At 43.8% G+C, this 14,639-nt stretch overlaps 1 protein-coding gene across 1 annotated transcript in view; it reads right to left on the bottom strand.

The window, feature by feature from the left end:
• Positions 1–14,639, bottom strand: part of CCDC170 (coiled-coil domain containing 170) — a 252,314-nt gene that overhangs the window by 129,604 nt on the left and 108,071 nt on the right. Inside the window, exon 4 of the mRNA XM_073672707.1 lies at positions 12,883–13,017. Within this exon, the coding sequence (XP_073528808.1) occupies positions 12,883–13,017 (135 nt within the window). The remainder of the gene's footprint in view (positions 1–12,882; positions 13,018–14,639) is intronic.

Raw genomic sequence — 14,639 nt, 5'->3', positions numbered from 1 at the left:
GTCTGCGGTTTTGCTCTGCTCAGCCTTGTCTACTGCGTCTGCGGTTTCGCTCTGCTCAGCCTAGTCTACCGCATCTGCGGTTTCGCTCTACTCAGCCTTGTCTACCGCATCTGCGGTTTCGCTCTGCTCAGCCCTGTCCACCGCGTCTGCGGTTTTGCTCTGCTCAGCCCTGTCCACCGCGTCTGCGGTTTTGCTCTGCTCAGCCCTGTCCACCGCATCTGCGGCTTTGCTCTGTTCAGCCCTGTCCACCGCGTCTGCGGTTTTGCTCTGCTCAGCCCTGTCCACCGCATCTGCGGTTTTGCTCTGCTCAGCCCTGTCCACCGCGTCTGCGGTTTTGCTCTGCTCAGCCCTGTCCACCGCGTCTGCGGTTTTGCTCTGCTCAGCCCTGTCCACCGCATCTGTGGTTTTGCTCTGCTCAGCCCTGTCCACCGCGTCTGCGGTTTTGCTCTGCTCAGCCCTGTCCACCGCGTCTGCAGTTTTGCTCTGCTCAGCCCTGTCCACCGCGTCTGCGGTTTTGCTCTGCTCAGCCTTGTCTACCGCGTCTGCAGTTTTGCTCTGCTCAGCCTTGTAAACCGCGTCTGCGGTTTTGCTCTGCTCAGCCTTGTCTACCGCGTCTGCGGTTTCGCTCTGCTCAGCCTTGTCTACCGCGTTTGCGGTTTCGCTTTGTTCAGCCTTGTCTACCGCGTCTGCGGTTTCGCTCTGCTCAGCCTTGTCTACCGCGTCTGCGGTTTCGCTCTCCCCAGCCTTGTCTACCGCGTCTGCAGTTTCGCTCTGCTCAGCCTTGTCTAGCACGTCTGCGGTTTCGCTTTGCTCTGCTTGATTACCACATCTGCGGCTCTGAACCCGTCTCCCAGTCTGTACTGGACCCTACCCAGCCTGCGCTCTAGCCTGCCTGTTTTTGTATTCCCCGGTGTGGGTCAACAGCCGTGTCCGGGGTCTGACCTGGAGTGGCACCTTGTCCCTCTACTCGGTTCCTCCCTGGTGCACTGGCGTTGTATGCCGTCGTGCGACCTTGGTCGGATCGGGCAGATACTTAGTTACGCCCCTCCAGGCACTCTCCGGTTCATGGCACAGTGGAATCACTAATCACACACACGCCAGTCAGTCCGGGCGTGTGCATTACACTGAGGAACGTGTATTCCAAGAAAAGGCCCTACCACAAGGTCAGGCAGCGCAGGACAGAGACAAAGTTTGGCCTAGCTCCAGGCAGTTCAGAAACTTACTACGCAGAGGCAAGAAACAGGAGGCCCTACACCCGCTCATTGGGGAGGATCCTGATATGCACCCTTCACCCTAAAGTGCTCCGGGATGTGCCTGAATTTCCACCAGTAAAAGGTACTGAAGTGACTATCGTGTCCGTCCCTGTTCTTGCTCTGACCCGGATGGGTCTCGCCTGCCCTGCATCCCCTCTCCTACGCTGCCCTGAGGCTTAGCTCCACCTGTGGGGAGCGATACCATCTAAGCTGCCTTATCACCGGCCTCAGTGGACTGCCGCAGCGCTGGTGAATCTCAACAGAAACCACAGGTGGCATCACGAACTTTAATAAAACTAATAAACAAACCAATCCCTTTTTTAAAAGCTGACCCCAGAGTACGGGCCCGGGAGCTGACCACCGCGACATCCCCGAGGTCAGGCAAAAGGCCCGGGTACCGAGTCGTCCCCATCACCCTGGGCGAGTCATTATCACTTAAGGAACAAGTCGGAGCTACAGCGATGGTATAGCTCAGTTGTGACGCGCTGCTCGTGTCAGTCAAAGGGGGATTTCCAGAGAGCAGGGACACCTCTGATGTTAGTAAGTAGCCCTGCTTTTGAGTGACACCAGAGCTACCTGCTTTAATACTGGCACAGCGCTCCATGTCACCGAAAGAGTGCTCAGTGCTGTGCTGGGGGAGAGGGATCTTACTCACCAACACAGCTCCCTTGGCAACTCCAATCAGCGCCAGATCTTTTCTCCATTGGGATGTCTCCCTTCCTCCTGCCACAGGTGAGGGTCCCATTGTTGCTTGAAGAGGGGTCCCTGAAGAGGCTTGAAGCATACCTGGAGATATTTGAAGGTCCGAATCGCTCCTTGAAGTTACTGCTGGCTTGTGTGGGGAAATGGTGTTTACATGAGAGGAGGCTTTCCGTGGCGATGCTGTGAGGGAAACAGCCTTGTTTTCCTTTTTCTTGTTGAAAGGCATTTTAAATCCCACAGTTGTCCAAGTTGTCTCAAAAGGGTCCAGGGAGGGTCTTGAAGGTTTCAGTTACAGAAATATGTGTCCAGGTCTTCTGAAGTTTTTTTTATAGAGGCATTCCAGGCTCCCTATCAGCAGAGTTTCAGCAGAGTGGGTCCATCTTCCTGCACTCTCAGGCCACGCCCACTGTCCATTATTTATTTATTTATTTTCAATTGGAAAACTTTTTCAATGGAAGGAGAGATTTCTACCACAAACAGCTGAATAGTCAGTAAAATAATTCTCACATTAATTGTTTGTAAATCTGCTTCTATTAGACTAAACATATTAACAAGTGAATGGAAATCCAGAGTTAGATTAAACAACGAGAAACCTTTTAATTTACTTATCCTAATAAATTCACAGATGTAAAGAGTTATTGGACTTCAGTTACAAATTTCAAAAGTAGATGTGAATACAGATTCTAAAAATCTTCCCACACAATTTATTAGAGGACGAGGACAGAAAATCCTGAACAAATCTTAAAGGGGTGTTCTAAAGTTTGAAAGTTATCTCCTATCCAAAGGATTGGGCATAACTTTCCAATCACTGGCCCCCACCGATCCCAAGAAACAGGGCTCTGAAGAGCCCCAGCTGAATGGAGAAGTGGTCGATCATGTGCATTGCCCCTCCATTCATTCTAATAGGAGTGCCGAATATCCACTAAGCGCTGAGCTCGGTAATCTCCAGCGCTCACATTAATAATGAATTGCCCTCCACTCCATTCAGCCTATCCAATGGATCAAGGATGGCAGAGCTGTGTGTGATTATAACTGACACATCTGCACGTTCCTCTCAGCTTTAGCTCCCACCTGACATGCAGACAGGGTTGTAATATTGTGATAATACAGCAGAGCTGTGAGAGCTGCAGCAAATGTGTTTGTAAGGAGACAAAGTTCATTTTTCCTGTTCTGTGTTAGTTACTTGTCTCACACTGGTAACTCCCCTTTCATTAGAAATAAGCTCTGGAGGCAGATTCTCATCCTGATCAGCGCCCGGCACATAGCCTGAAACAGCTCATTTACATATAAGAAATGCATGGATTTCTCTGGAATAAGAGATCGGATTGCAAATAACAATGTATCAATTTATTCAACTTTCTATGACCTGCATATAGATGGCTTAGAATGATTGATCCTACTGACAGTTTCCCTTTAAACTTCAGAACACCCTTTAAGAACAAAAACGCTCAGTTTATTATACAGTGCAGTTGTTCATTGAGATGCCTTATTGAATTACTATAACTCTCTACATTCCAAGTTTTTAGTACTAGTTTCAGTGTAGTGTCCACCTGTTGGTGTTTTAAAGTCTATTCAAAAACCCAAAACTAAATACTGAAAAGATGAATATTCAGTAGATTGCCCATCCCTACAATATGTGATTATTTCATTAGGACAAGAAAGGACCTCTCCATCTCCCAGATCATTTCATTTGATGTATCGTATATACTCGAGTATAAGACAACTTTTTCTGCACATTTTTTAAGCTGAAAAAAAAAACCTTGGCTTATACTCGGGTATACACTTTATATACACTGCTCAAAAAAATAAAGGGAACACTCAAATAACACATCCTAGATCTGAGTGAATGAAATATTCTCATTGAATACTTTGTTCTATACAAAGTTTAATGTGCTGGCAACAAAATTACACAAAAATCATCAATGGAAATCAAATTTATTAACCAATGGAGGCCTGGACTTGGAGTCACCCCCAAAATTAAAGTGGAAAAACACACTACAGGCTGATCCAACTTTGATATAATGTCCTTAAAACAAGTCAAAATGAGGCTCAGTATTGTGTGTGGCCTCCACGTACCTGTATGACCTCCTTACAACGCCTGAGCATGCTCCTGATGAGGTTGCGGATGGTCTCCTGTGGGATCTCCTCCCAGACCTGGACTAAAGCATCCGCCAACTCCTGGACAGTCTGTGGTGCAATGAGCAAGATGGATGGAGCGAGATATGATGTCCCAGATGTGCTCAATCGGATTCAGGTCTGGGGAACGGGCGGGCCAGTCCATAGCTTCAATGCCTTCATCTTGCAGGAACTGCTGACACACTCCAGCCACATGAGGTCTGGCATTGTCCTGCATTAGGAGGAACCCAGGGCCAACCGCACCAGCATATGGTCTCACAAGGGGTCTGAGGATCTCATCTCGGTACCTAATGGCAGTCAGGCTACCTCTGGCGAGCAAATGGAGGGCTGTGCGGCCCTCCAAAGAAATGCCACCCCACATCATTACTGACCCACTGCCAAACAAGTCATGCTGAAGGATGTCGCAGGCAGAAGATCACTCTCCACGGCGTCTCCAGACTCTGTCACATCTGTCACATGTGCTCAGTGTGAACCTGCTTTCATCTGTGAAGAGCATAGGGCGCCAGTGGCAACTTTGCCAATCCTGGTGTTCTGTGGCAAATGCCAAGCGTCCTGCACGGTGTTGGGCTGTGAGCACAACCCCCATCTGTGGACGTCGGGCCCTCATACCACCCTCATGGAGTCAATTTCTAACCGTTTGTGCAGACACATGCACATTTGTGGCCTGCTGGAGGTCATTTTGCAGGGCTCTGGCAGTGCTCCTCCTGTTCCTTCTTGCACAAAGGCGGAGGTAGTGGACCTGCTGCTGGGTTGTTGCCCTCCTACGGCCCCCTCCACGTCTCCTGGTGTACTGACCTGTCTCCTAGTAGCACCTCCAGCCTCTGGACACTACGCTGACAGACACAGGAAACCTTCTTGCCACAGCTCGCATTGATGTGCCATCCTGGATGAGTTGCACTACCTGAGCAACTTCTGTGGGTTGTAGAGTCCGTCTCATGCTACCACGACTGTGAAAGCACAACCAACATTCAAATGTGACCTAAACATCAGCCAGAAAGCATTGGTACTGAGATGTGGTCTGTGGTCCCCACCTGCAGAACCACTCCTTTATTAAGTGTGTCTTGATAATTGCCAATAATTTCCATCTATTGTCTATTCCATTTGCACAACAGCATGTGAAATTGATTGTCAGTCAGTGTTGCTTCCTAAGTGGACAGTTTGATTTTACAGAAGTTTGATTTACTTGGAGTTATATTCTGTTGTTTAAGTGTTCCCTTTATTTTTTTGAGCAGTGTAGTATATACATTCCGATGGTGAATAGTGGTGTGGGGGGTTGCGGCAGCGGAGGAGCGGAGCACACAGAATAGTTGCTGCTGCAGCTACCGCGTGTGCCCACTGCTAAAGGAAAATTAATATTCACAACTTCTACCACGCCCATGAGAGTGGAGAGGAGTGAATATCCATGTTCTTCAATAGCGGGCGCACAGTGTCAGCAGCGCCACAGCTCCTGCTGCGGCTCGATGATCCTCCGTGCCCGCTATTAGAGAGTATGAATATTAACCCTTCTCTACACCTATGGGCGAGAGAGTGAATATGCCCGCAGCTCACCTCGGCATCTGAGGGCGCATGGCAGTGATGCCATGCGCTGCTCAGATGCTGACATGAGCTGCTGGCAGACAGAACGCAGCACTGGAGCAGAGGTGAGGAAGGAAGGGGAGTAGAAGTGTTTATTTTTTTTAATGTGTGCAGTGATGGGGGGCCATGCATATCAGGATAGGGGGGGCATGCATACCAGGATTGGGATGAGTGGTGCCATGTATACCAGGATTGGGATGAGTGGTGCCATGCATACCAGGATTGGGGATGAGTGGTGCCATGCATACCAGGATTGGGATGAGTGGTGCCATGCATACCAGGATTGGGGATGAGGGGGCCATGCATACCAGGATTGGGGATGAGGGGGACCATGCATACCAGGATTGGGGATGAGGGGGTCATGCATACCAGGATTAGGGATGAGTGGTGCCATGCATACCAGGATTGGGATGAGTGGTGCCATGCATACCAGGGTTGGGGATGAGGGGTGCCATGCATACCAGGATTGGGATGAGTGGTGCCATGCATACCAGGATTGGGAATGAGGGGTGCCATGCATACTAGGATTGGGGATGAGGGGGCCATGCATACCAGGATTGGGGATGAGGGGGGTCATGCATACCAGGATTGGGGATGAGGGGTGCCATGCATACCAGAATTAGGGATGAGGGGTGCCATGCATACTAGGATTGGTATGAGGGGTGCCATGCATGCCAGGATTGGGATTAGGGGCTATGCATACCAGGATTAGGGATGAGGGGTACCATGCATACCAGGATTAGGGATGAGGGGTGCCATGCATACTAGGATTAGGGATGAGGGGTGCCATGCATACCAGGATTGGGATGAGGGATGCCATGCATACCAGGATTTGAGATGAGGGGGCCATGCATACCAGGATTAGGGATTAGGGGGCCATGCATACCAGCATTTGGGATGAGGGGGCCATGTATACCAGGATTTGGGATTAAGGGGCCATGCATACCAGGATTTGGGATGAGGGGTGCCATGCATACCAGGATTAGGGATGAGGGGTGCCATGCATACCAGGATTAGGGATGAGGGGTGCCATGCATACTAGGATTGGGATGTAGGGGGCCATGCATACCAGGATTTGGGATGAGGGGTGCCATGCATACCAGGATTAGGGATGAGGGGTGCCATGCATACCAGGATTAGGGATGAGGGGTGCCATGCATACTAGGATTGGGATGAGGGGGGCCATGCATACCAGGATTTGGGATGAGGGGTGCCATGCATACCAGGATTAGGGATGAGGGGAGCCATGCATACCAGGATTAGGGATGAGGGGAGCCATGCATACTAGGATTGAGGATGAGAGTGCCATGCATACCAGGATTGGGGATTATGGGGCCAGGCATACTAGGATTGGGATGAGGGGGCCATTCTTACCAGGATGGGGAAATTTACCATTAGCTACTGTATTTCCCACCCTAGGCACTCGAGTCAATAAGTTTTTCCAGTTTTTTGTGGTAAAATTAGGTGCCTCGGCTTATACTCGGGTATATACGGTATATTTCATTCTATTATAAAGATAATTTAAAAATATTGAATATAATGATAACAAGTATATGTGATCTACAGGGTGGGCCATTTATATGGATACACCTAAATTAAATGGGAATGGTTGGTGATATCAACTTCCTGTTTGTGGCACATTAGTATATGGGGTGGTGACCATGGCGGCTATTTTGAAGTCGGCCATTTTGGATCCAACTTTATTTTTTTCAATGGGAAGAGGGTCATGTGACACATCAAACTTATTGAGAATTTCATAAGAAAAACAATGGTGTGCTTGGTTTTAACGTAACTTTATTCTTTGATGAGTTTTTTACAAGTTTATGACCACTTATAAAATGTGTTCAAAGTGCTGCCCATTGTGTTGGATTGTCAATGCAACCCTCTTCTCCCACTCTTGACACACTGATAGCAACACCGCAGAAGAAATGCTAGCACAGGCTTCCAGTATCCGTTGTTTCAGGGTACCATTGCCATTGCTACATCCTGATGGAGGGGTGCCATAGCCTACATCTGTGAATCTGTTTGTGCAAATCCCCTGAAGAATCACCCGATGATGAGGAAATGCGTCGGGAGGCACTATTTAGGGTCATTTGAGGGCTGACTAATAACTGAGGGTCAGCTGTGGACTGCCCTTGTAAGGGCAGGAGTCTTGGGGTCCTAGGGTCAGCCAGAGAAATAGGGCCTGATAGGGTCAGTTGATGAGTAGTGCTGAGCGAGTATGTTCTGTCCGAGTATGCTCGGGCCGAGCTCCGAGTATTTAGAGCTGCTCGGTGATATGGTTGAATCGCTCCCGTGTGCATGATTTGCAACTGTTTGACAGCTTTATTACATGTGAGGAATGTGTAAGAAATAGACATTCCTCACATGTAGTATAACTGTCAAACAGTTGCAAATCATGCACACGGGAGCGATTCAACCATATCACCGAGCAGCTATAAATACTCGGAGCTCGGCCCGAGCATACTCGGCGAAAGGGTTAATAGAACATACTCGCTCAACACTATTGATGAGCACCATCCGGCTAGTCTGATTGTTCACGGATAGGACGACCCACTTTACAGGGCCAGTAAGACTGATCCTTTTTCATTTACCTCATGCACATATAGCACTGTTTCGTGTTGGGAGTATGATGTCAGCTAGGTGAGGTAATGTGATAGGTTTATGCTTTTTTGCCCTTAAATAGGATAACTACTCTAATCACGCTTCATATACAGGGACAAGGGCTTTGCATATTATACGTGTCTTGTGTGTGTTTTCTACTAATTTTTATCTTGTTATTAATAATATCTTACAAGTTATATTTTAAGTCAGCATTAATTGCTGCATTTTGAGCCCCATAGTGTGCCTAAACCGCAGTTAGTGGTCACGTTTGACATTTCTGTAGCGATGAGAGCCCATGTAATTTATGGATGCATGTCTAAAAGAAACACAAGCTGGGCATAACGTACTGGTCACTACAACGGTAGTTTTCAACTTTCCACTGCTGCTTGTTTCTGGAAAACACCCATGTAGTAAAATCCTAAACACACCAGTAGATAAATTCCCAAAGGGGTATAATTTCCAAAATGGGGTCAATTGAGGGGGGATTCTGCTCTTCTAGCACTTAGGAGCTGTGTATATGGAGTCTGCATACTATTCTAGGAAAATCTGCGCTTCAGGAGGCAAATAGCGCTCCGTCCCTCCCAAGTCTTGCAGTGTGGCTAAGCAGTACTGTACAGCCACATATGGGGTATTTCTACATTCAGCAAAAATTGTGTGACAAATTTTGGTGCCATTTTTACCCATTTCCCAGAGTGAAAATGTAAAATCTGGGACTAAAACAAAACTTTGGTGGTAAAAATGTAATTATTCTTTCTTCACCGCCCAATGCTGTAAAATTCTGTGAGGGACATGTGGTGTCAACATGCTCACTGCACCCCTAGATGAATTCATTGAGAGGTGTAGTTTGTAAAGGGGTCTTGTATGGCACCATCATTGCACCACAAATTTTGTGGTCCATTTTCTCCTGCTATCCTTGTGAAAATGAAAATATCGGGGGCTAAAAAAATATTTTTTGCATTTTTACAGATCCACGTTGTAAAATTGTGTGAAGCACCTGTGGTTTAAGGTGCTCACCACACATCTAAATAAATTTCTCAATGGGTCTAGTTTCCAAAATGGGATCGCTTGTGGGGGTTTCCACTGTTTAGGCACATCAGTGGCTCTCCAAACGTGATATGACACCCACAGACCATTTCATCAAAGTCTGCATTCCAAAATGTCACTCCTTCCCTTCCAAGCCCTGACACGCACCCAAGCAGTAGTTTTTTCTCACATATGGGGTATCAGCGTACTCAGGAGAAATTGCACGACAACTATCTTCTCATGATAAGGGAACTGCTATAAATTCTCCCTAAAAGGACAAGAAGTTGTTATAGAGTTTTTTGAGGCGTTCAAAAATGACACATTTTCTAGTGGAAATAGCTACTGGAAATGCTCCATTTTTGGGGAGATTTTGTAGTAGTTTTTCATTTCTGAATTGTGGAGTGGTTTTGAAGAGTTTTGAAGCTTTTTGGAAGAGTTTTTTTCCCGAAGTATTTTTTTGCAGATTTCTGCTTGGACAGTGCCTAGGTTATTGCTGATTCTATCAAGAACTACTAACTACTACTAAAAGTTTCTTAAGGGGTGTAGTTTCCAAAATGGGGTCACTTGTGGGGGGTTTATACTGTTTAGGCACATCAGGGGCTCTCCAACCACGACATGGCATCCGCTTTCAATTCCAGCAAGTTTTGCATTGAAAAGTCAAACGGTGATCCTTCCCTTCCAAGCCCCGTCGTACGCCCAAACAATGGTTTTCCCCCACATATGGGGTATCAGGGTACTCAGGAGAAATTGCACAACAACTTTTGGAGTCCAATTTCTTTTGTTACCCTTGTGAAAATAAAAAAAATTGGGCTAAAAGATAATTTTTGTGGAAAAAAAGTGATTTTTTTTATTTTCACGGCTCTACGTTATAAACTTTTGTGAAATACTTAGGGGATCAAAGTGCTCACCACACATCTAGATAATTCCTTAAGGGGTTTAGTTTCTAAAATAGTGTTACTTGTGGGGGGTTTCCACTGTTTAGGCACATCAGGGGCTCCCCAAATGCGACATGGTGTCAGCTAATTATTCAAGCAAATTTTACATTCAAAAAGTCAAATGGCGGTCCTTCCCTTCCGAGCCATGCCATGCGCATGGTTTTCCCCCACATATTGGGTATCAGCATGTTCAAGAGAAATTGCACAACACATTTTGGTGTCTATTTTTTCCTGTTACCCCTGTGAAAATAAAAAAAAATGTGGGTCTAAAGTAACATTTTTGTGAAAAAAAGTTGTGTTCATTGTTGTCTTCCACATTCCAAAAATTCCTGTGAAGCACCTGAAGGGTTAATACACTTCTTGAATGTGGTTTTAAGCACATTGAGGGGTGCAGATTTTAGAATGGTGTCATTTTTTGGTATTTTCTGTCATAAAGGCCCCTCAAAGTCACTTCAAATGTGATGTAGTCCCTAAAAAAATGATTTGGTAAATTTTGTTGGAAAAATTAGAAATCGATGGTCAACTTTTAACCCTTATAACTTCCTAACAAAAAAAATTTTGGTTCCAAAATTGTGCTGATGTAAAGTAGACATGTGGGAATTGTTATTTATTAACTATTTTGTGTGACATATCTCTCTGATGTAAGGCCATGAAAATTCAAAGTTTGAAAATTGGAAAATTTCCAATTTTTTAACCCAAGTCATATCAAATAAATTTTACCATTATCCTAAAGTACAATATGTCACAAAAACAATCTCAGAATCAGTGTGAACCCTTGAAGGGTTCTAGAGTTATTACCTCATAAAATGACACTGGTCAGAATTGTAAACATTGGCCTAGTCATTAACGTACAAATAGCCTTCGGGATTAAAGGGGTTAAATCAAGTTTTGTATATGTCTTAAAACATTTTGGCAATGTTTTTTTTTCCATAAAATTAAAAATTGGACATCTTGCAATTTTTACACTGCCAGTTCGGGCTTTTTAGACTCTAACTTCCTGTTGTTTCAGGAAACAACACATGTACTTTTGCCGCAACGTACAGACTTTGACCAAATCTCTTGAATTGAAGCATCTAATGATTGTGTGCAGAGGTTATTGTCAAAGGAGTAGAACAGGGACAGCTGTGACATCACTTATTGTGATTAATGGATCCTGTGTTACCAGCTATGTACGGAGGTGTTACATGTCATTGTGATCCTTCCTCTTATGATATGAGAACTGCTATAAATTCTCCCTAAAAGGACAAGAAGTTGTGCATAGAGTTTTTTGAGGTGTTCAAAAATGACACATTTTCTAGTGGAAATAGCTTCTGGAAATGCTCCTTCTTTGGGGAGATTTTGGAGTAGTTTTTCATTTTCTGAATTGTGGAGTGGTTTTGAAGAGTTTTTTTCCTGAAGTATTTTTTGCAGATTTCTGCTTGGACAGTGCCTAGGCTATTGCTGATTCTATCAAGAACTACTTCAGAGAATTAACAAGCACTTTTTTTCTTACTAGGTGTTTTTTGAAAACTTAAGACAAAAAAAAACAATCAAAACCCAACTTATGAATAACAAAGTAGTTTTACAATAGAAACGAATAGGATGGGTCTTTCAGACATTTTTTGAAGCGGACTTGCTTCAAAACACTCTGTGTGCATATACCCTTAAGAGCCCTGGTAGCCAGTGTGAAAATTGCAAGACTTCTATTTCTTTTTTTAAAGAATGTGATATGAAAAAAAACATTGCCAAAAAATACATGTAACACAACAATCTGATTTAAACAATAGGTCATTTTCTACTGACACATACCCTTTAGGGACTTAGGGAGAAAAAAAAAGAAGCAATGTTAATAGTGTAATAAATAACTTTTTTTGTAGTCTAACATTAACCTTTGCCCCTCCTCAATTATAGCTAAAACAGCCTGAGGCCCCTTGCCAAATTGTTGGGATGATTTTGGTCACTCATGAGTTTTCTCAGCTTCTAAAAAACAGGAGAGAAAGGGCTTTCTAAATATATTTGACTGGATGGAAGTCTGCTGTTATTTGTTGCAAGGTATAGCATGTGCACATTAAATGGATTTACCATGGGCAAACTGAAAGTGGGTTTTCAGAAAATTCGAATCTGAAACTTGGATTTCTGGCACAGATTGGCCACACATTGGTTTTCCACATTATAATTTTATAGAGCTGATTTATGGATGTAAATATTAAAATTTGCAATTCTTTAGTTTTTCCATGCTGATTATTCTTGGAAGCATGCGAGTTGAGTATCAAACCTCTCCATTTTATTGGATTGCCGGTAAACCATCATCGGGCTCTGTCAGGAACAGAATCAAAGCCTAACTTCTAACAGAATAATCTATGTATAACGTACAAACACGGCTTAATGGAGAAAGCCACTCATTCAGAATCTGGTATGACTCGTGTGACTAGTATTGTTTGACTATGCCAGAGGCAAATATGTGAAGGCCACTCGGTGTCATACCTATGGCATACATCTGTAATAAAAAAATTCTTGTCCTCTTCAATTTGACTCAAAGTACTGGCCATATAGATAAATCAGTCCTGGTTACTATTCCCAAAAGATGTTTGTTTTTTTGCAAGTTTTTCTTCAAATATCTCATTTTAAAATATGTATATTATAATAAAAATATAATTTAATAAAGCAAAATTTACCTCTGATTGTGCAGTCTCATACTTTACATGAAGAGCAGCCAGTTCACTTTGTGAATTTTCAGCAACCATCCTATAGCGATTCATTTGCTCCCGTGTGATAGGTACATCCATAAATGTAGGATCATAGTAGGAAGACTGACATGGAAGGAAAAAAAACTGTTATTGTAATTTATTTGTTTAGCTTTTCTTATTTAGTTGACATTACCTAAAAATTAATCATACTAAACCAACCTACCAACCATAGTCAACAAAAAGGACTTTGTAATGTCAAAAGAATAATTGTTAACAAAGTCAGTAATTCTAATATTGATAAATGACAGCTCTCATTCATTGTAAGCTCTATCATCCTTCTAAGTTATTTGTGTGTAAGAAGAAACTGGTTAACTTAGTGTGTTGAACAATGATACAGCGGTGGGAAGTACCCAGTGGGCAACTCTTCCCAAACTGGTCAAATAATAGTCTTTAACCAATGTTGAAGGGAGTCTGTCAGTAGGATCAACCCTCCTAAGCTGTCTATTTGGGCATGTAGGTCATAGGAAGTTGAATAAAAGGATACCTTGATATCTGCTATCTGCTGTCTTATTTCAGAAAAATCCATGTTTTTCTTAATATGTAAACGAGCTGTTAAGATCTATAGGTCAGACAAAGATCTCCCTGAAAATCAGCCTCCAGAACTTATCTTGAATGAAAGGGGGCATTACCAGTGTGAATCAAGTAATAGTATTGAGAGAAAATGAAAAAGCAGCAATCACCATGAACTGATTACATGCCGAACAAAACATGTGATTTATGTAATCTTTTGCCCTTGCCAATTCTTTTACAAAGAGATCGCTTTTTATTAGATTTTCCCATTCAATCCTAACTAAAAAAGGATCTACAAGATTGATTGAACATTTACATGAATGTCATGGAGCTAATCCTAAAGTACTCAGATTTGCAGGTTGGAATACATTAAATATCCTATACAAGGAGGTGATTATAACCACATACTGCTGAAAAGAGAAGCAGAATGGATACTAAACACAAATGCCCAAGGTCCTTTGGGGTTCAATGATAAATTAGACATGTCTGTTTTATTATAATTTTTTTAATAATATTATTTTAATGTGGTTTTCTATTTGTTGATGCATGATATGCCACCACCCTAAAAGGAAGTGACCTAACATCATTCTTAGCACGTAGAAGCGTCAGCCGGACGTGAAACGGCCGTCGTCCTCTCCCCCCGCCTGCTCATACTCCCATTTTTTACCTGCATGCCGCATGTTCTCCTAAGATTGTCCACACATGATGGAATAAAGGACTTTTAAGCCAAGAAGATCTGGTCAGTCTTGTTTTTACATTTCCTCTCAATACTATGCACGCTTAAAACTTCAGCATATGCACCACCATCCAAGATTTGAAGTAACTGCTGACACTTAGAAAATAATTAATTTTGTGGGATTGGTGCTAGTATACTTCTACTTTCCATTTGAATTGAATCAAGTAATAACTTACACTTTGCTCTCATACACACAGCTCTGCAGTGAGATCAAAACACAGTACAGCAGAGCTCACACAGCACAGCAGAAGTGAACTTCATCTCATTACAAACACATTTGCAGCTGTGCTGTATTCACCTCCCCCACACTTGTTGCCTGTGAGCTGAAAGCTGAAGAACTATGAAACGACAACTACAGCTGCAAATGTGTTTGTAATGAGACAAAGTTCACTTGTGCTGTACTGTGTTAACTCTGCTATACTGGGTTAGTTCTGATTTT

Source organism: Phyllobates terribilis, unplaced genomic scaffold, assembly GCF_046119375.1.
Source record: "Phyllobates terribilis strain yellow unplaced genomic scaffold, ASM4611937v1 Scaffold_3__8_contigs__length_932513732, whole genome shotgun sequence".
Lineage (NCBI taxonomy): Eukaryota > Metazoa > Chordata > Amphibia > Anura > Dendrobatidae > Phyllobates > Phyllobates terribilis.
This window is presented reverse-complemented; position numbering and strand designations above follow the sequence as displayed.